The sequence below is a fragment of the Eriocheir sinensis genome, chromosome 23 (assembly GCF_024679095.1).
Source record: "Eriocheir sinensis breed Jianghai 21 chromosome 23, ASM2467909v1, whole genome shotgun sequence".
NCBI classification, from domain to species: domain Eukaryota; kingdom Metazoa; phylum Arthropoda; class Malacostraca; order Decapoda; family Varunidae; genus Eriocheir; species Eriocheir sinensis.
This window is the reverse complement of record NC_066531.1, coordinates 1,615,937-1,638,170: the sequence shown is the minus strand read 5'-3', so window position 1 is coordinate 1,638,170 and position 22,234 is coordinate 1,615,937. Positions and strand designations below refer to the sequence as shown.

At 44.4% G+C, this 22,234-nt stretch overlaps 1 protein-coding gene across 1 annotated transcript in view; it reads left to right on the top strand.

The window, feature by feature from the left end:
* The window catches only part of LOC127002546 (T-box transcription factor TBX6-like), a 39,723-nt gene that overhangs the window by 936 nt on the left and 16,553 nt on the right, over window positions 1-22,234 (top strand). The window contains exon 2 of the mRNA XM_050868628.1: window positions 14,849-15,220. Coding sequence (XP_050724585.1) covers window positions 14,849-15,220 — 372 coding nt within the window. The remainder of the gene's footprint in view (window positions 1-14,848; window positions 15,221-22,234) is intronic.

Sequence of the window (22,234 nt, the reverse complement as noted above, 5' to 3'; positions counted from 1 at the left end):
TTGCATTGGGTCATGCTGCCTTCCCGGAGCTCATCTTTAATCCTAGAATCTAGAGGCCGGGTTGATAGGTGGTTGATAGGTGGTCTTCTGGACAGCATGTGGGTAGTTTTAAGCCACTCGGCGGCGGCTGAAAAATCCCAGATTGGTGGCACCGGGCGGGAATTGAACTCGCGTCGTCCTGAACGCGGCGCCGTCACGCTATCCATTCAGCCACCGCCTCCCCTTTGCCCCATTAGGTTAGCTTTTTTGGTTCATGAATCTTCTCTATTTTGCTTTCCTCCTCTCTATATTTTTCTTCTTGTACAATCAGTCCAGTATTTCGGATGTGTTTATATTTTTTCTTCTTCCTTAATCAATTGTCTTTAACTTAACTGCTTCTCACCTTCTTTCTGGTTAACTCTTTAATTTTTGTTCATTATTATTTTTGCTCTGTTTTTTTTTATCCTATTTCTCTCGTTATCATCCATGTAAGATTATTGCTTGTTTACGCTTTTCTTTTTCACATTATTGTCTCCTCCTTAACCCGGTAGCTGCGAGGATAATGTTTCTTAACCCGGTAGCAGCGACGGGCAAGATTTGTGGCTTTACCGTGTACCAGCGACGGGCCAAATTTGTGGCTTTACCGTGTACCAGCGACGGGCCAAATTTGTGGCTTTACCGTGTACCAGCGACGGGCCAAATTTGTGGCTTTACCGTGTGTACCAGCGATGGGCCAAATTTGTTGCTTTACCATGTAGCAGTTGACAGGCCAAATTTGTGGCTTTACCGTAGTACCAGCGACGGGCCAAATTTGTTGCTTTACCATGTAGCAGCGACAGGCCAAATTTCTGCCATGATATAAACCTCATAAAATGAAATGGTTTCGTGGTGATGATTCTTTCTCATTATTTTGCTTAACTCGTTGCCTTTTTGAGGTTAATTTTTCATCTTTATTTTCTTGCTCTGAACTTTTTTCTTTTATCTTGTACTTCACTTTATTGTCTGTTTTGTTTTCCTTCTTTATCTTTTTTTCTCTCGTCTCGTCTTTTTCTGAGTTGACTTTTTTATCTTTTTGGTATTTTCTCGCTCATTTTTTTTTTGGACCATTCATCTCAGATTTTTGTTCGTTTATATTTTTCTTCTTTATTCCTTCTATCTCTTCTATCTCTTGTCTTCCTCATTAGGGATAACTTTTTTTTCCCTTTCTCATTGTTTTTCTTGTTTTGTCTCTCTTTTATTTTTGCATCAACCATTTGGGATTATTTTTTTCATTATTCTTTCCTTCTTTATCTTATCATCTTATCGTATGGAGTGTGCATCTCACGTGTGGGGGCTCACTCACACAGCTCTCCTTGACAGAGTGGAATCTAAGACTCTTCGTCTCATCAGCTCTCCTCCTCCTACAGATAGTTTTCTACCTCTTAAATTCCGCCGCCATGTTGCCTCTCTTTCTATCTTCTATCGATATTTTCACGCTGACTGCTCTTCTGAACGTGCTAACTGCATGCCTCCGCCCCTCCCGCGGACCCGCCGCACACGACTTTCTACTCAGGCTCATCCCTTTACTGTCCAAATCCCTTATGCAAGAGTTAACCAACATCTTCACTCGTTCATCCCTATACTGTCCAAACCCCTTATGCAAGAGTTAACCAGCATCTTCACTCTTTCATCCTATACTGTCCAAACCCCTTATGCAAGAGTCAACCAGCATCGTCACTCTTTCATCCCTATACTGTCCAAACCCCTTATGCAAGAGTCAACCAGCATCTTCACTCTTTCATCCCTATACTGTACAAACCCCTAATGCAAGAGTCAACCAGCATCTTCACTCTTTCATCCTATACTGTACAAACCCCTTATGCAAGAGTCAACCAGCATCTTAACTCTTTCATCCCTATACTGTCCAAACCCCTTATGCAAGAGTCAACCAGCATCTTCACTCTTTCATCCCTATACTGTTCAAACCCCTTATGCAAGAGTCAACCAGCATCTTCACTCTTTCATCCCTATACTGTCCAAACCCCTTATGCAAGAGTCAACCAGCATCTTCACTCTTTCATCCCTATACTGTCCAAACCCCTTATGCAAGAGTCAACCAGCATCTTCACTCTTTCATCCCAATACTGTCCAAACCCCTTATGCAAGAGTCAACCAGCATCTTCACTCTTTCATCCCTATACTGTCCAAACCCCTTATGCAAGAGTCAACCAGCATCTTCACTCTTTCATCCCTATACTGTTCAAACCCCTTATGCAAGAGTCAACCAGCATCGTCACTCTTTCATCCCTATACTGTCCAAACCCCTTATGCAAGAGTCAACCAGCATCTTCACTCTTTCATCACTATACTGTCCAAACCCCTTATGCAAGAGTCAACCAGCATCTTCACTCGTTCATCCCTATACTGTCCAAACCCCTTATGCAAGAGTCAACCAGCATCTTCACTCTTTCATCCCTATACTGTCCAAACTCCTTATGCAAGAGTCAACCAGCATTTTCACTCCTTCATTTTTATACCGTCCAAATTCCTTATGCAAGAGTCAACGAGCATTTTCATTCCTATACCGTCCAAACCCCTTATGCAAGACTCAACCAGCATTTTCACTCCCTCATTTTTATACCGTCCAAATTCCTTATGCAAGAGTCAACCAGCATTTTCACTCCTTCATTTCTATATCGTCCAAATCCCTTATGCAAGAGTCAACGAGCATTTTCACTCTTTCATCCCTATACTGTCCACACCCCTTATGCCAGAGTCCACCAGCATCGTCACTCTTTCATCCCTATACTGTCCAAACCCTAATGCAAGAGTCAACCAGCATCTTCTCTTTCATCCCTATACTGTCCAAACCCCTTATGCAAGAGTCAACCACCATCTTCACTCGTTCATCCCTATACTGTTCAAACCCCTTATGCAAGAGTCAACCAGCATCGTCACTCTTTCATCCCTATACTGTCCAAACCCCTTATGCAAGAGTCAACCAGCATCTTCACTCTTTAATCCCTATACTGTGCATTCCCCTTATGCAAGAGTCAACCAGCATCGTCACTCTTTCACCCCTATACTGTCCAAACCCCTTATGCAAGAGTCAACCAGCATCTTCACTCTTTCATCCCTATACTGTCCAAACCCCTTATGCAAGAGTTAACCAGCATCTTCATTCTTTCATCCCTATACTGTCCAAACCCCTTATGCAAGAGTTAACCAGCATCTTCACTCTTTCATCCCTATACTGTCCAAACCCCTTATGCAAGAGTCAACCAGCATCTTCACTCTTTCATCCCTATACTGTCCAAACCCCTTATGCGAGAGTCAACCAGCATCTTCACTCTTTCATCCCTATACTGTCCAAACCCCTTGTGCAAGAGTCAACCAGCATCTTCACTCTTTCGTCCTTCACGCTGGTAAACTCTGGAAAGAAAGAAATTGACCCCTTTTTTTGGCCACTCCTTCGACTTCTGTTCAGGAGCAGTAAGTAGCGGGCTTTTTTTTAATATTTTTTTACGCCCTTGAACTGTCTCCTTTGCTGTAAAAAAAAAAAAAAAAAAAAAAATGGTCGCGTAGTCTTCTATATTGGGTTAGTTTTGTTCTTTCTCATTATTCTCCTTGTTTCGTTATTTTATTTAATTTTAACATCATCCATTTAGATTATTATTTGTTTTCTTGTTTTCCTCCTCTATCGCTTTGTGTTGTCTCGTTGTCTTCCTTATCTGGGTTCATGTTTTTTTCTTTCTTCTCATTCTTACTTTTTATTTTTCCCTTATTTTAAGATCATCCGTTTAGATTATTATTTGTTTTCTTGTTTTCCTTCTCTATATCTTTGTCTTGTCCCGTTGTCTTCCTTATCTGGGTTCATTTTGTTTCTTTCTTCTTGTTTTTCCTTCTCTATCTCTCTGTGTCTTGTCCCGTTGTCTTCCTTATCTGGGTTCATTTTGTTTCTTTCTTCTTGTTTTTCCTTCTCTATCTCTCTGTGTCTTGTCCCGTTGTCTTCCTTATCTGGGTTCATTTTGTTTCTTTCTTCTTGTTTTTCCTTCTCTATCTCTATGTGTCTTGTCCCGTTGTCTTCCTTATCTAGGTTAATTTTGTTTCCTTCTTCTTGTTTTTCCTTCTCTATCTCTTTGTGTCTTGTCCCGTTGTCTTCCTTATCTGGGTTCATTTTGTTTCCTTCTTCTTGTTTTTCCTTCTCTATCTCTTTGTGTCTTGTCCCGTTGTCTTCCTTATCTGGGTTCATTTTGTTTCTTTCTTCTTGTTTTTCCTTCTCTATCTCTTTGTCTTGTCCCGTTGTCTTCCTTATCTGGGTTCATTTTGTTTCTTTCTTCTTGTTTTTCCTTCTCTATCTCTTTGTCTTGTCCCGTTGTCTTCCTTATCTTTGTTCATTTTGTTTCTTTCTTCTTGTTTTCCTTCTCTATCTCTTTGTCTTGTCCCGTTGTCTTCCTTATCTGGGTTCATTTTGTTTCTTTCTTCTTGTTTTTCCTTCTCTATCTCTTTGTGTCTTGTCCCGTTGTCTTCCTTATCTGGGTTCATTTTGTTTCTTTCTTCTTGTTTTTCCTTCTCTATCTCTTTGTGTCTTGTCTCGTTGTCTTCCTTATCTGGGTTCATTTTGTTTCTTTCTTCTTGTTTTTCCTTCTCTATCTCTTTGTGTCTTGTCCCGTTGTCTTCCTTATCTGGGTTCATTTTGTTTCTTTCTTCTTCTTCTTCTTCATACTTTTTCTCTTCCCCTTATTTTAACATCATCCATTTAGGTTATTGTTTGTTTATGTTTTTCCTTCTCTATCCAATTGTCTCGTTTTCATACTCATTTGGATTAACTGTTTTCCTTTTCCCATTATTATTGTCATTCTGTTTCTTTTCCTTTTTCACACCATAAGATTATAATGCTTAATCTTTTCTTCTATACCCAGTTGCCCCTTTTTTGTTTTTCTTTTACGTTTCCGCCTATAACACCGGTAGGCTTGCTTGAGGGGCCTGGATGGTGTTCGGCTCCAGCCCGTCATGGCGCAGGCAAGTGTTTATAGTGGCGCCATCTTCTCTTGGCTCATGCTGCCCCCCGGAACTCCTTCTTGATTCTTGGACGGTTTCCTCTAGAGTCCGGGTTGATGGGTGGTCTTCAGGACAGCATATGGGTAGTTTTAAGCCACTCGGCGGTGACTGAAAAATCCGAGGTGGTAGCGTGGGGATTCGAACCCGCGTCGTCCATCACGTGGTGAATGTGGGCCCAGCACGCTACCACTCAGCCACCGCCTACCACGTTTCTTTCTCATTTGGGTGAACTTTTTTTCTTCATCGTCATTCTTCTTGCTGTGTCGTTTTCTCTATATTTGTACCAAACATTTGAGACTATTATTTGTTTGTGCTTTCCTTCTATATCTTTTTGTCTCTTCCCTCGTTCTTTCCTCATTTGGGATAACCGGTATCAGGACGCCTCTCCTCCCGAAACTGACCTATCTTTCGGCCACCTCTTTGGATTCTTTTTAGGAGCAGTGAGTAGCGGGCTTTTTTTTTTATTAATGTTTGCTTTTTGTGTGCCCTTGAACTGTCTCCTTTGCTGTAAAAAAAAAAAAAAAAAAATCTTTTCTCATTGCTCATTTTGCTTTGTCCTTTATTTTTATTTACACATCCTTTTTCGATAATCATTTGCTTTGCTTGCCTTCTTAATCTTTGTTTCTCATTTGAGTTAACTCTTTTTTTTCTTCTCGTTCTTCTTCTTATATTTTTACGTCATCCATTTTATATTATTGTTTTCTAAGGCTTTCCCTCGGTATCTATTTGTCTGTGTCTCGCTCCTTCCTCATTTGAGTTAATATTTTTGTTCCTCATTTTTCTTCTTATATTTTTACGTCATCCATTTTATATTATTGTTTTCTTAGGCTTTGTCTCGGTATCTTTTTGTCTGTGTCTCGCTCCTTCCTCATTTGGGTTAACTTTTTTATTTCTCATTCTTCTTCTTATATTTTTACGTCATCCATTTTATATTATTGTTTTCTAAGGCTTTCCCTCGCTATCTTTTTGTCTGTGTCTCGCTCCTTCCTCATTTGGGTTAATATTTTTGTTCCTCATTAATCTCCTTGCTCTTTCTTATTTTTCACGTCACCCATTTTTGATCATCATTTGGTTACGTTTTCTTTCCTTAACTTTTTGTCTCTTCCCTCGTTTCTTCCTCATTTGGGTTAATATTTTTGTTCCTCATTAATCTCCTTGCTCTTTCTTATTTTTCACGTCACTCATTTTAGATCATCATTTGGTTGCGCTTTCTTTCCTTAACTTTTTGTCTCTTCCCTCGCTCCTTCCTCATTTGGGTCACCTGTTTTCTTTCCCATTCTTCATTTTGCTTTGTATCTTTTTTTTTCTTGCGTTTGCGTCGCTAATCTTGATGTGTCTTCCCTTTCCCTCGTCCGTCTTTGGGAGTCTGTTGGTGTGTGTCATCTCTGCTCATTAGTGGCGTTGCATTTTTCTTTTTATTACTCCTCGGCTGCAGTTGGCTGGTCCCCGTCTTCAACTCGTATCATTATCTCTCTATCTCATCGTCCTTTTGTCAAGTAATTTACATCGTCAACGGGGAGGCGGTGGCTGTGCGGTTAGCGTGACGGCCCCGCGTTCAGGAGCTCCAGGAGGGACGCGGGCCCCACCGGGAAGAAGCCCTGGGTCGACCATCAGGCCCCACCGGGAAGAAGCCTTGGGTCGACCATCAGGCCCCACCGGGAAGAAGCCTTGGGTCGACCATCAGGCCCCAACGGGAAGAAGCCTTGGGTCCACCATCAGGCCCCACCGGGAAGAAGCCTTGGGTCGACCATCAGGCCCCACCGGGAAGAAGCCTTGGGTCGACCATCAGGCCCCACCGGGAAGAAGCCTTGGGTCGACCATCATTCCCCACCGGGAAGAAGCCTTGGGTCGACCATCAGGCCCCACTGGAAGAAGCCTTGGGCCGACCATCAGGCCCCACGGGAAGAAGCCTTGGGTCGACTATCAGGCCCCACTGGAAGAAGCCTTGGGTCGACCATCAGGCCCCCACTGGAAGAAGCCTTGGGTCGACCATCAGGCCCCACCGGGCAGTAGCCTCGGGTCGACCATCAGGCCCCACTGGAAGAAGCCTCTCGGGTCGACCATCAGGCCCCACTGGAAGAAGCCTTGGGTCGACCATCAGGCCCCACCGGGAAGAAGCCTTGGGTCGACCATCAGGCCCCACCGGGAAGAAGCCTTGGGTCGACCATCAGGCCCCACCGGGAAGAAGCCTTGGGTCGACCATCAGGCCCCACCGGGAAGAAGCCTTGGGTCGACCATCAGGCCCCACCGGGAAGAAGCCTTGGGCCGACCATCAGGCCCCACCGGGAAGAAGCCTTGGGTCGACCATCAGGCCCCACCGGAAAGAAGCCTTGGGTCGACCATCAGGCCCCACCGGGAAGAAGCCTACCGGTGCAACAGGCCGAGAAATAATAAAAAAATAAAAATAAATCACGTATGCTTCCTCTCTCGCATACTTTCCTTCCTCTTATCTCTTTCCTTGTCCGTGTCTTTCTGTCCCCTGCTGTGTGGTGTCCATGTGTAAATCTCCTCTCCATCCTTTCTTTTACCAGCTGTTGTTGTAACGTCTCCTCATTGCTCTCTTGTTGGTGGTGTGTTTTGACTGCCCCATGTTGAGAGGATTACTGTGTTGCTGTTTATTCCTTATGTTTATATGTATTTTTTTTCATTGCAGTTTTTCTTGTCTGACGGTGGTAGTGGTGGTGGTGGTGGTGATAGTGGTGACATTGGTGTAGCTGTAAGTGGTGTTTGTGGTGCTATTTCAAAGGTTTGGTTGCTCTGGAAACTTTTTTTTTTTACGTCGTGGCCTATTGTGCCGGTAGGCTTCTTCCCGGTGGGGCCTGATGTTCGGCCCAGCCCGTTCTGGCGCAGGCGAGTGTTTATAGTGGCGCCATCCTGCATTGGCTCATGGTGCCCTCCCGGAGCTCATCTTTAATCCTAGAATCTAGAGTCCGGGTTGATAGGTGGTCTTCTGGACAGCATGTGGGTAGTTTTAAGCCACTCGGCGGCGGCTGAAGAATCCCAGCTTGGTGACACCGGGCGGGGATTGAACTCGCATCGTTCTGAACGCGGCGCCGCCACGCTATCCATTCAGCCACCGCCTCCCTATGAATAAGGGGGATAGGGAGGGAATATTTACGCTGTTGGGTGCCTGGTAGTGGGGGTCAGGTGGAGTTACCGTTGCGATACCCTGGAGTACCTTAAGTATATACCCCAGACGTATTTTTTTTCATTCATTGTTTGTTTTGCAAAGTTCTCTCTTCTCACGTCTTTTCTTATTTAATATTCTTTTTTATCAATTCCTCTTGCTTACCATTTTTATTTTTATTCTGTTATTTCATCATCTCCTAATCACTCTCATTCAACATAGTTTCTTCATTATTCGGTTCCCTTTCATGTTTTATCCTTAAAATTTCATATTTATGTTTTTCTTTCCTGTTTAACTTCCTCTCTTTTCTTCTTTTCTTCCTCTTTTATTTTCTATTTACAATGTTCTCTTACTTTCCTTTCTTTTTGTCCTCTTGTTCCGCTTCTCCTTAACTCGTCTGCTGCGATTGGCACGGATTTGGCTTTCACTGGTAGCCTGATAATATATACTTCCATGTCTTTCTCTGCCCCTGTGGTGGATAGTGGAGTGTTTCCCATGTGGTATTGGTGTGCTGGATATCCCTTCACTGGTAGCCTGGTAACATACACTCCCAGGTCTTTCTTTGCCTCTGTGGTGGATAGTGGAGTGTTTCCCATATTATATTGGTGTGCTGGATATCCCTTCACTGGTAGCCTGGTAACATATAGTCCCAGGTCTTTCTCTGCCTCTGTGGTGGATAGTGGAGTGTTTCCCATGTGGTATTGGTGTGCTGGATATCCCTTCACTGGTAGCCTGGTAACATACACTCCCAGGTCTTTCTCTGCCTCTGTGGTGGATAGTGGAGTGTTTCCCATGTGGTATTGGTGTGCTGGATATCCCTTCACTGGTAGCCTGGTAACATACACTCCCAGGTCTTGCTCTGCCTCTGTGGTGGATAGTGGAGTGTTTCCCATGTGGTATTGGTGTGCTGGATATCCCTTCACCGGTAGCCTGGTAACATACACTCCCAGGTCTTTCTCTGCCTCTGTGGTGGATAGTGGAGTGTTTCCCATGTGGTATTGGTGTGCTGGATATCCCTTCACTGGTAGCCTGGTAACATACACTCCCAGGTCTTTCTCTGCCTCTGTGGTGGATAGTGGAGTGTTTCCCCATGCGGTATTGGTGTGCTGGATATCCCTTCACTGGTAGCCTGGTAACATACACTCCCAGGTCATTCTCTGCCTCTGTGGTGGATAGTGGAGTGTTTCCCATGTGGTATTGGTGTGCTGGATATCCCTTCACTGGTAGCCTGGTAACATACACTCCCAGGTCTTTCTCTGCCTCTGTGGTGGATAGTGGAGTGCAGCGTTGTCAAATTATCGTACTCAGCGCATTGCATTTTTGTAGTTTTTGACCGATAACTATAGCAAAAAAAAACCGAAACCCATCAATATTTAACAGTTTTAACGCTAACTTAAATTTCCTATCGTTATTTGTGTGGTTAAGACAGTCTTGGAGCCTTAAAATGACAAATGCAATGTTCAGTGTACGACAATTTGGCAACGTTGGTGGAGTGTTTCCCATGTGGTATTGGTATGCTGGATATCCCCTCCCAAGGCGCAGGACTTTACTATAGTATCAGCCACCTTTGCTCCACTCCTGTAGCTTGGTGATGTCTTCTTGTAGGAAGTCCGAAATCAAAGGGTTAATTCCACCTTCAAATGAACCTCAGACCCACTTACATTTCCCTTCTCATACCCCGACGCTTTCTACTAACACTGAATCCACCTCTCCAAGAACCCCAGATTATCCACCTTCCCTTCTCATACCCCGACGCTTTCCACTAACACTGAATCCACCTTGCAAAGAACCCCAGATTATCCACCTCTTTCCCTTCTCATACCCCGACGCTTTCCACTAATACTGAATCCACCTTGCAAAGAACCCCGGATTATCCACCTTTCCTTACTCATACCCCGACGTTTTCCACCAACACTGAATCCACCTTGCAAAGAACCCCGGATTATCCACCTCTTTCCCTTCTCATACCCCGACGCTTTCCACTAATACTGAATCCACCTTGCAAAGAACCCCAGATTATCCACCTCTTTCCCTTCTCATACCCCGACGCTTTCCACTAATACTGAATCCACCTTGCAAAGAACCCCAGATTATCCACCTCTTTCCCTTCTCATACCCCGACGTTTTCCACTAATACTGAATCCACCTCTCCAAGAACCTCAGTTTATCCACCTCTTTCCCTTCTCATACCCCGACGCTTTCCACTAATACTGAATCCACCTCTCCAAGAACCCCAGATTATCCACCTCTTTCCCTTCTCATACCCCGACGTTTTCCACTAATACTGAATCCACCTCTCCAAGAACCTCAGTTTATCCACCTTTCCCTTCTCATACCCCGACGCTTTCCACTAATACTGAATCCACCTCTCCAAGAACTCCAGATTATCCACCTCTTTCCCTTCTCATACCCCGACGTTTTCCACTAATACTGAATCCACCTTGCAAAGAACCCCAGAATATCCACTTTTCCCTTCTCATACCCCGACGTTTTCCACTAATACTGAATCCACCTCGCAAAGAACCCCAGATTATCCACCTCTTTCCCTTCTCATACCCCGACGCTCTCCACTAACACTGAATCCACCTTGCAAAGAACCCCAGATTATCCACCTCTTTCCCTTCTCATACCCCGACGTTTTCCACTAACACAGAATCCACCTCTCCAAGAACCCCAGATTATCCACCTTTCCCTTCTCATACCCCGACGCTTTCCACTAATACTGAATCCACCTTGCAAAGAACCCCAGATTATCCACTTTTCCCTTCTCATACCCGACGTTTTCCACTAACACTGAATCCACCTCTCCAAGAACCTCAGTTTATCCACCTTTCCCTTCTCATACCCCGACGTTTTCCACCAACACTGAATCCACCTTGCAAAGAACCCCAGATCATCCACCTCTTTCCCTTCTCATACCCCGACGCTCTCCACTAAAACTGAATCCACCTAGCCAAGAACCTCAGATTATCCTCTTTCCTTCTCATACCCCGACGTTTTCCACTAACACTGAATCCACCTTGCAAAGAACCCCAGATTATCCACCTTCCCTTCTCATACCCCGACGTTTTCCACTAACACTGAATCCACCTTGCAAAGAACCCCAGATTGTCCACCTCTTTCCCTTCTCATACCCCGACGTTTTCCACCAACACTGAATCCACCACTCAAAGAACCCCAGATTATCCACCTTTCCCTTCTCATACCCCGACGCTTTCCACTAACACAGAATCCACCTCTCCAACAACCTCAGATTATCCACCTCTTTCCCTTCTCATACCCCGACGCTTTCCACTAACACTGAATCCACCTCTCCAAGAACCCCAGATTATCCACTTTTCCCTTCTCATACCCCGACGCTCTCCACTAATACTGAATCCACCTCTCCAAGAACTCCAGATTATCCACCTCTTTCCCTTCTCATACCCCGACGCTTTCCACTAATACTGAATCCACCTCTCCAAGAACTCCAGATTATCCACCTCTTTCCCTTCTCATACCCCGACGCTTTCCACTAACACTGAATCCACCTTGCAAAGAACCCCAGATTATCCACCTCTTTCCCTTCTCATACCCCGACGTTTTCCACTAATACTGAATCCACCTCTCCTAGAACCTCAGATTATCCACCTCTTTCCCTTCTCATACCCCGACGCTTTCCACTAATACTGAATCCACCTTGCAAAGAACCTCAAATTATCCACCTCTTTCCCTTCTCATACCCCGACGCTTTCCACTAATACTGAATCCACCTTGCAAAGAACCCCAGATTATCCACTTTTCCCTTCTCATACCCCGACGTTTTCCACTAATACTGAATCCACCTTGCAAAGAACCCCAGATTATCCACCTCTTTCCCTTCTCATACCCCGACGCTTTCCACTAATACTGAATCCACCTCTCCAAGAACCTCAGATTATCCACCTCTTTCCCTTCTCATACCCCGACGCTTTCCACCAACACTGAATCCACCTCTCCAAGAACCTCAGATTATCCACCTCTTTCCCTTCTCATACCCCGACGTTTTCCACTAATACTGAATCCACCTCTCCAAGAACCTCAGATTATCCACCTTTCCCTTCTCATACCCCGACGTTTTCCACTAATACTGAATCCACCTCTCCAAGAACCTCAGATTATCCACCTCTTTCCCTTCTCATACCCCGACGCTTTCCACTAACACTGAATCCACCTTGCAAAGAACCCCGGATTATCCACCTTTCCTTACTCATACCCCGACGTTTTCCACCAACACTGAATCCACCTTGCAAAGAACCCCGGATTATCCACCTCTTTCCCTTCTCATACCCCGACGCTTTCCACTAATACTGAATCCACCTTGCAAAGAACCCCAGATTATCCACCTCTTTCCCTTCTCATACCCCGACGCTTTCCACTAATACTGAATCCACCTTGCAAAGAACCCCAGATTATCCACCTCTTTCCCTTCTCATACCCCGACGTTTTCCACTAATACTGAATCCACCTCTCCAAGAACCTCAGTTTATCCACCTCTTTCCCTTCTCATACCCCGACGCTTTCCACTAATACTGAATCCACCTCTCCAAGAACCCCAGATTATCCACCTCTTTCCCTTCTCATACCCCGACGTTTTCCACTAATACTGAATCCACCTCTCCAAGAACCTCAGTTTATCCACCTTTCCCTTCTCATACCCCGACGCTTTCCACTTAAACTGAATCCACCTCTCCAAGAACTCCAGATTATCCACCTCTTTCCCTTCTCATACCCCGACGTTTTCCACTAATACTGAATCCACCTTGCAAAGAACCCCAGAATATCCACTTTTCCCTTCTCATACCCCGACGTTTTCCACTAATACTGAATCCACCTTGCAAAGAACCCCAGATTATCCACCTCTTTCCCTTCTCATACCCCGACGCTCTCCACTAACACTGAATCCACCTTGCAAAGAACCCCAGATTATCCACCTCTTTCCCTTCTCATACCCCGACGTTTTCCACTAACACAGAATCCACCTCTCCAAGAACCCCAGATTATCCACCTTTCCCTTCTCATACCCCGACGCTTTCCACTAATACTGAATCCACCTTGCAAAGAACCTCAGATTATCCACCTCTTTCCCTTCTCATACCCCGACGTTTTCCACTAACACTGAATCCACCTCTCCAAGAACCTCAGTTTATCCACCTTTCCCTTCTCATACCCCGACGTTTTCCACCAACACTGAATCCACCTTGCAAAGAACCCCAGATCATCCACCTCTTTCCCTTCTCATACCCCGACGCTCTCCACTAATACTGAATCCACCTTGCAAAGAACCTCAGATTATCCACCTCTTTCCCTTCTCATACCCCGACGTTTTCCACTAACACTGAATCCACCTTGCAAAGAACCCCAGATTATCCACCTTCCCTTCTCATACCCCGACGTTTTCCACTAACACTGAATCCACCTTGCAAAGAACCCCAGATTGTCCACCTCTTTCCCTTCTCATACCCCGACGTTTTCCACCAACACTGAATCCACCTCTCCAAGAACCTCAGATTATCCACCTCTTTCCCTTCTCATACCCCGACGCTTTCCACTAACACTGAATCCACCTCTCCAAGAACCCCAGATTATCCACCTCTTTCCCTTCTCATACCCCGACGCTTTCCACTAACAACGAATCCATCTCTCCAAGAACCCCAGATTATCCACCTCTTTCCCTTCTCATACCCCGACGTTTTCCACTAATACTGAATCCACCTTGCAAAGAACCTCAGATTATCCACCTCTTTCCCTTCTCATACCCCGACGTTTTCCACTAATACTGAATCCACCTTGCAAAGAACCCCAGATTGTCCACCTCTTTCCCTTCTCATACCCCGACGCTCTCCACTAATACTGAATCCACCTCTCCAAGAACCTCAGATTATCCACCTTTCCCTTCTCATACCCCGACGTTTTCCACCAACACTGAATCCACCTTGCAAAGAACCCCAGATTATCCACCTCTTTCCCTTCTCATACCCCGACGCTTTCCACTAACACAGAATCCACCTCTCCAAGAACCCCAGATTATCCACCTCTTTCCCTTCTCATACCCCGACGCTCTCCACTAATACTGAATCCACCTTGCAAAGAACCTCAGATTATCCACCTCTTTCCCTTCTCATACCCCGACGTTTTCCACTAATACTGAATCCACCTCTCCAAGAACCCCAGATTATCCACCTCTTTCCCTTCTCATACCCCGACGTTTTCCACTAACACTAAATCCACCTCTCCAAGAACCTCAGATTATCCACCTCTTTCCCTTCTCATACCCCGACGTTTTCCACTAACACAGAATCCACCTCTCCAAGAACTCCAGATTATCCACCTCTTTCCCTTCTCATACCCCGACGCTTTCCACTAACACAGAATCCACCTTGCAAAGAACCTCAGATTATCCACCTCTTTCCCTTCCCATACCCCGACGCTTTCCACTAACACTGAATCCACCTTGCAAAGAACCCCAGATTATCCACCTCTTTCCCTTCTCATACCCCGACGCTCTCCACTAACACTGAATCCACCTTGCAAAGAACCCCAGATTATCCACCTCTTTCCCTTCTCATACCCCGACGCTTTCCACTAACACTGAATCCACCTTGCAAAGAACCCCAGATTGTCCACCTCTTTCCCTTCTCATACCCCGACGTTTTCCACTAACACAGAATCCACCTCTCCAAGAACCTCAGATTATCCACCTCTTTCCCTTCTCATACCCCGACGTTTTCCACCAACACTGAATCCACCTTGCAAAGAACCCCGGATTATCCACCTTTCCTTACTCATACCCCGACGTTTTCCACTAACACTGAATCCACCTTGCAAAGAACCCCAGATTATCCACCTTTCCTTACTCATACCCCGACGTTTTCCACTAACACTGAATCCACCTTGCAAAGAACCCCGGATTATCCACCTTTCCTTGCTCTTTCCCAGACGCATGTTTCCAACGTTCCAAGTTCGCCTGATGGGGATGGACCCGGCCAGCGATTACATGCTGATGATGGACTTTATCCCCGTGGACGACAAGCGCTACCGGTACGCTTTCCACAGGTAAGTCAATCTCCCAGGTGTCGTATTACAAGACATTTCGCCGCCCAAGAACACCTATTTGACAAGGCTTTTGCAGGAGTTGTGGGCATTTCCAGTAGTAGTTTTATGACCCTGGTGGTAGTGTGACCCTTCTTCTGTACCGTGAACCTAAAGAAGCATATATTTTACAAGGCTTTCGTAGGAGTTGTGGGCATTTCAGTTTGTAGTTTTATGACCCTGGTGGTAGTGTGACCCTTCTTCTGTACCGTGAACCTAAAGAAGCATATATTTTACAAGGCTTTCGTAGGAGTTGTGGGCATTTCCAGTAGTAGTTTTATGACCCTGGTGGTAGTGTGACCCTTCTTCTGTACCGTGAACCTAAAGAAGCATATATTTGACAAGGCTTTCGTAGGAGTTGTGGGCATTTCCAGTAGTAGTTTTATGACCCTGGTGGTAGTGTGACCCTTCTTCTGTACCGTGAACCTAAAGAAGCATATATTTTACAAGGCTTTCGTAGGAGTTGTGGGCATTTCCAGTAGTAGTTTTATGACCCTGGTGGTAGTGTGACCCTTCTTCTGTACCGTGAACTTAAAGAACCACTCAGTAAAACCCGATTGATCTCCTCTTGTAATACCAACCCAGGTGTCGTGCAAGGGAAGGAAAGGTGTGCATGAGTGGAGGGGAAGAATTGTTTGATGAAGAGGAAGGAAAGTATGATAGAAAAACGGGAGGAGGAGGAGGAGGAGGGAGAAGAATGATAAAAAGAGTAAGTGGTGAGGAAGATTGTGGAGATGGAGGTTAGGAAGGAGGAGGAGGAGGAGGAGGAGGAGGAAAATTTGGAATTGAGGAAAATAAAGGAAGAGTAGGCTAAATGAAGGGAAAGGAAATGAGTATGATAAAAGCCAGAGAAGATGGCGGAGGAACACAAAGAAACACAAAGGAAGAACAAACAACAGCAGACCTGCTAGTCCTTACGAGGCTGTTTGTGACAAGCTACACTAACTATCTAATCAAAGGTGGAAGATGAAGGACAGCAAAGACGAAGGCTCCTCCCCACCCCCCCATCCCTCCAGCCAAAGCTAGCAGGAAAGGAAAAAGAACCATGGAAAACCTGCATGGAAATTATGTAGGAAAGAGGAAAGAACTACCATTACTGCTACCACTAACCGGGCGATAAAAGCGGACAAGGACACCAGTATTCGAAAGAACTTACCGTTATTACGACAATGAGTAATATCTTAGTTGCTGGTTGGACTCAAAATACTTGTCTAATCTATTCTTGAAGGCCGTAACTGTTGAGGAGGAGGAGGAGGAGGAGGAGGAGCACAAAGGTCAGTGCACGAGTGAGTGATATATTCATGCACCTTAAATCCCTCCCTCCCCTCTCCTCTCCCTCCCCTCTTCTGCGTTACTCATTCCTCTCCCCTTCTCCCCACACATCCATCCTCCTCTCGGCTCCCACACCACCTCCCTCTCCTGAACCCACTCCCCTCCTCTCCTTGCCCTCGCTCATTTCTTCCCCCACTCCACTCCTGATCATCCCTCCCTTCCCATACCTCCTTACTTCCCCCTCCCACCTTGGGGCTTCGTGGTGCAGTGGTTAGCACACTCGGCTCACAACCGAGAGAGCCCAGGCTCGATTCCCGGGCGGAGTGGAAACATTTGGGCGGCTTTTCCGATACCCTACGACCCTGTCCACCCAGCAGTGAATGGGTAGCAGGTATTAATTGGGGGTTGTGTCCCGTCTCCTGGGGTCTGTTCCCTTCTCCTATAATTCCTTCCCCTTCTGTCTCTCTCCGGCTTATGACCACAGATGTTGCGCCGACTAAACGAAACTTTCCAACTTTCCCCCTCCCACCTCCTATCTCTCCCTTGTCCTCTACCTTCTTGATCTATCCCCCACCATCTACTGCTCCCGTCTTCTCCTCAGATGATTCAGGGGTTGAGAAACTTGCCATACGAGGAAAGACTCAAACAGTTAAACTTGCATTCTCTAGAAAGGCGAAGGGTGCGTGGATACATGATCGAGGTTTATAAATGGATGAAGGGCTTTAATAAGGGGGATATTCATAAGGTTTTGTTGGTAAGAGAACCGGGTAGGACACGAAGTAATGGGTTTAAACTGGATAAATTCAGATTCAACAGGGACATAGGCAAAAATTGGTTTACTAACAGAATGGTGGATGAGTGGAATAGGCTTAGCAGTCATGTGGTGAGTGCCAATACAGTTGTCACATTCAAGAATAGATTAGATAAATTCATGGACAGCGACATTAGGTGGGGTTAGGTTCACGGGAGCTTAGGTTCAAAGGAGCTGCCTTGTACAGACCTACCGGCCTCTTGCAGACTATGTTCTTACGGCTCTTCCCTCTTCTCCCTATCCTCTACTCTCCCCTCCCTCTTCACCCTCCTATCTCCCCCCTGTCTCTACCCTCTTGATCTATCCCCCACTGCCTACTGCTCCCGTCTCCTCCTCAACCTCACGTCCTTCCTCTGCCCGCCCTGTTCTCTCCCACCTCCCTCCCTCACTCCACCGCGCTGTGAGTCACCCTCGCTATCACCTCATCTCCTCCCTCACCCCCTCCGCACACACAGCGTCGCCCTCCCCCACTTACAAGTAACCACGCGTATAAAAAAAGTGAGGAATTCGCTCTAAATAGGAATAAAGACTAACGAAATGGGGTAAGCATATGCAATACGTAGAAGAACATAAGAACATAAGAACATAGGGAGACTGCAAGAGGCCTAATGGTCTACACAGGGCAGCAGAGATGGAGAAAATTGGAAGAGTCTATTGTAAACAAGTGAGTTAGGGGAAAAAAACATGTATATAATTGTTCGTATATGCAAGGGTGGATGGGAATGGAAGGAAAATAAATATAGGTTAGGTTAGGTTAGGTTAAGTTAGGTTAGGTTAAGTTAGGTTAGGTTAGGTTAGGTTAGGTTAGGTTAAGTGAGTTAGGGGAAAAAACATGTAATTATTCGTATATGTAAGGGTGGATGGGAATGGAAGGAAAATAAAGCTGAATAGGTTAGGTTAGGTTAGGTTAGGTTAGGTTAGGTTAAGTGAGTTAGGGTAAAAAACATGTAATTATTCGTAAAACATGTATATAATTATTCGTATATACAAGGGTGGATGGGAATGGAAGGAAAATAAAGATGAATAGGTTAGGTTAGGTTAGGTTAGGTTAGGTTAAGTGCGTTAGGGGAAAAACCATGTAATTATTCGTATATACAAGGGTGGATGGGAATGGAAGGAAAATAAAGCTGAATAGGTTAGGTTAGGTTAGGCTAGGTTAGGTTAGGTTAGTTAGGGGTAAAAAACATGTAATTATTCGTAAAACATGTATATAATTATTCGTATATGCAAGGGCGGATGGGAATGGAAGGAAAATGAAGCTGAGTAGGTTAGGTTAGGTTAGGGTAGGTTAGGTTAGGTTAGGTTAGGTTAAGTGCGTTAGGGGAAAAAAACCATGTAATAATTCATATATGCAAGGGTGGATGGGAATGGAAGGAAAATAAAGATGAATAGGTTAGGTTAGGTTAAGTTTGGTTAGGTTAGGTTAGGTTAAGTGCGTTAGGGGAAAAAACATGTAATTATCTGTATATACAAGGGTGGATGGGAATGGAAGGAAAATAAAGATGAATAGGTTAGGTTAGGTTAGGTTAGGTTAAGTGCGTTAGGGGAAAAAACATGTAATCATTCGTATATGCAAGGGTGGATGGGAATGGAAGGAAAATAAAGATAAATAGGTTAGGTTAGGTTAGGTTAGGTTAGGTTAGTTAGGGGTAAAAAACATGTAATTATTCGTAAAACATGTATATAATTATTCGTATATGCAAGGGCGGATGGGAATGGAAGGAAAATGAAGCTGAGTAGGTTAGGTTAGGTTAGGGTAGGTTAGGTTAGGTTAGGTTAGGTTAAGTGCGTTAGGGGAAAAAACATGTAATTATTCGTATATGTAAGGGTGGATGGGAATGGAAGGAAAATAAAGATGAATAGGTTAGGTTAGGTTAGGTTAGGTTAAGTTTGGTTAGGTTAGGTAAGGTTAAGTGCGTTAGGGAAAAAAAACATGTAATCATTTGTATATGCAAGGGTGGATGGGAATGGAAGGAAAATAAAGATAAAGAGGTTAGGTTAGGTAAGGTTAGGTTGAGTGCGTTAGGGGAAAAAAACATGTAATAATTCGTATATGTAAAGGTGGATGGGAATGGAAGGAAAATAAAGATAATTAGGTTAGGTTAGGTTAGGTTAGGTTAGGTTAGGTTAGGTTAAGTGCGTTAGGGGTAAAAAACATGTAATTATTCGTAAAACATGTATATAATTATTCGTATATGCAAGGGTGGATGGGAATGGAAGGAAAATAAAGCTGAATAGGTTAGGTTAGGTTAGGTTAGGTTAGGTTAGGTTAGTTAGGGGAAAAAACATGTAATTATTCGTAAAACATGTATATAATTATTCGTATATGCAAGGGTGGATGGGAATGAAAGGAAAATAAAGCTGAATAGGTTAGGTTAGGTTAAGTGAGTTAGGGGAAAAAAACATGTAATTATTCGTAAAACATGTATATAATTATTCGTATATACAAGGGTGGATGGGAATGGAAGGAAAGTAAAGCTGAATAGGTTAGGTTAGGTTAAGTGAGTTAGGGGAAAAAAACATGTAATTATTCGTAAAACATGTATATAATTATTCGTATATACAAGGGTGGATGGGAATGGAAGGAAAGTAAAGCTGAATAGGTTAGGTTAGGTTAGGTTAGGTTAGGTTAAGTGAGTTAGGGGTAAAAAACATGTAATTATTCGTAAAACATGTATATAACTATTCGTATATGCAAGGGCGGATGGGAATGGAAGGAAAATAAAGATGAATAGGAAGAAGTAAACTAATGTAATCTGTATCTATTCTTCATATGAAAGAAGGGAAGAAAAAACACGAAAGATGGATATGAAGAAAACAATTGCACATGAAACTCATTTAGGTTAATAGATGATGTTCATTAAGAAAAAAAAAAGCATATACAGTATTACCAAAAAGAAGAAAAATCACGCAACATATCCTACGTGGCGACACACACACACACACACACACACACACACACACACACACACACACACACACACGATATTTAGCTGGTATTTCAAGACATTTTGCCATATTACATCAGCTATTTCTAAAGGTCAAAGAGGGGGTCAATCGGGTTCTAATGAGGGTTTCTTTAGGTTCACGGTACAGAAGAAGGGTCAGACTACCACCAGGGTCATAAAACTACCCCTGGAAATGCCCACAACTCCTAGGAAAGCCTTGTCAAATATATGTTTCTTTAGGTTCACGGTACAGAAGAAGGGTCAGACTACCACCAGGGTCATCAAACTACCCCAGGAAATGTCCACAACTCCTACGAAAGCCTTGTCAAATATATGCTTCTTTAGGTTCACGGTACAGAAGAAGGGTCAGACTACCACCAGGTAACTCATAAAACTACCCCAGGAAATGTCCACAACTCCTACGAAAGCCTTGTCAAATATGTGTTTCTTTAGGTTCACGGTACAGAAGAAGGGTCAGACTACCACCAGGGTCATAAAACTACCCCTGGAAATGCCCACAACTCCTACGAAAGCCTTGTCAAATATATGTTTCTTTAGGTTCGCGGTACAGAAGAAGCGTCAGACTACCACCAGGGTCATAAAACTACCCCAAGGAAATGTCCACAACTCCTAGGAAAGCCTTGTCAAATATATGTTTCTTTAGGTTCGCGGTACAGAAGAAGCGTCAGACTACCACCAGGGTCATAAAACTACCCCAAGGAAATGTCCACAACTCCTACGAAAGCCTTGTCAAATATATGTTTCTTTAGGTTCGCGGTACAGAAGAAGCGTCAGACTACCACCAGGGTCATAAAACTACCCCAAGGAAATGTCCACAACTCCTAGGAAAGCCTTGTCAAATATGTGTTTCTTCAGGTTCACGGTACAGAAGAAGCGTCAGACTACCACCAGGGTCATAAAACTACCCCAGGAAATGCCCACAACTCCTACGAAAGCCTTGTCAAATATGTGTTTCTTCAGGTTCACGGTACAGAAGAAGCGTCAGACTACCACCAGGGTCATAAAACTACCCCAGGAAATGTCCACAACTCCTACGAAAGCCTTGTCAAATATATGCTTCTTTAGGTTCACGGTACAGAAGAAGGGTCAGACTACCACCAGGGTCATAAAACTACCCCTGGAATACTGTGATACTGTGAGGGAAAGTACATGAAAGAGAGAGAGAGAGAGAGAGAGAGAGAGAGAGAGAGAGAGAGAGAGAGAGAGAGAGAGAGAGAGAGAGAGAGAGAGAGAGAGTGTTTGGCTATTTGAAAAGGTCTTATACTTTCAGAATTTGCCATTTTTAACCCTTGAAAGCTCGGTACTGGCTATATGTTTATACCCCATATGCATCCCACTCCCTTATCCTTCCTCCAAAAAGTACACGTTGATTCTTATTTTTCATTTTCCACATAGTTTACTGAGCTATTCCGCGTCTTTCATTACTTTTATGATATACTGTACACATCCACATCCTCACCTCAAAACACACCCATTTCCATTTCTCATCATCTATTCAATGTCCTACCGCGTTCCTTACCGCGTTTATCATATCATTTGCACATCCTAATGAAACTCCCCTTAACCCGTCTGCTGCGATTGGCACGGATTTTGTTTTCACTGGTAGCCTGATAATATATACTTCCATGTCTTTCTCTGCCTCTGTGTTGGATAGTGGAGTGTTTCCCATGTGGTATTGGTGTGCTGGATATCCCTTCACTGGTAGCCTGGTAACATACACTCCCAGGTCTTTCTCTCCCTCTGTGGTGGATAGTGGAGTGTTTCCCATGTGGTATTGGTGTGCTGGATATCCCTTCACTGGTAGCCTGGTAACATACACTCCCAGGTCTTTCTCTGCCTCTGTGGTGGATAGTGGAGTGTTTCCCATGTGGTATTGGTGTGCTGGATATCTCTTCACTGGTAGCCTGGTAACATATACTCCCAGGT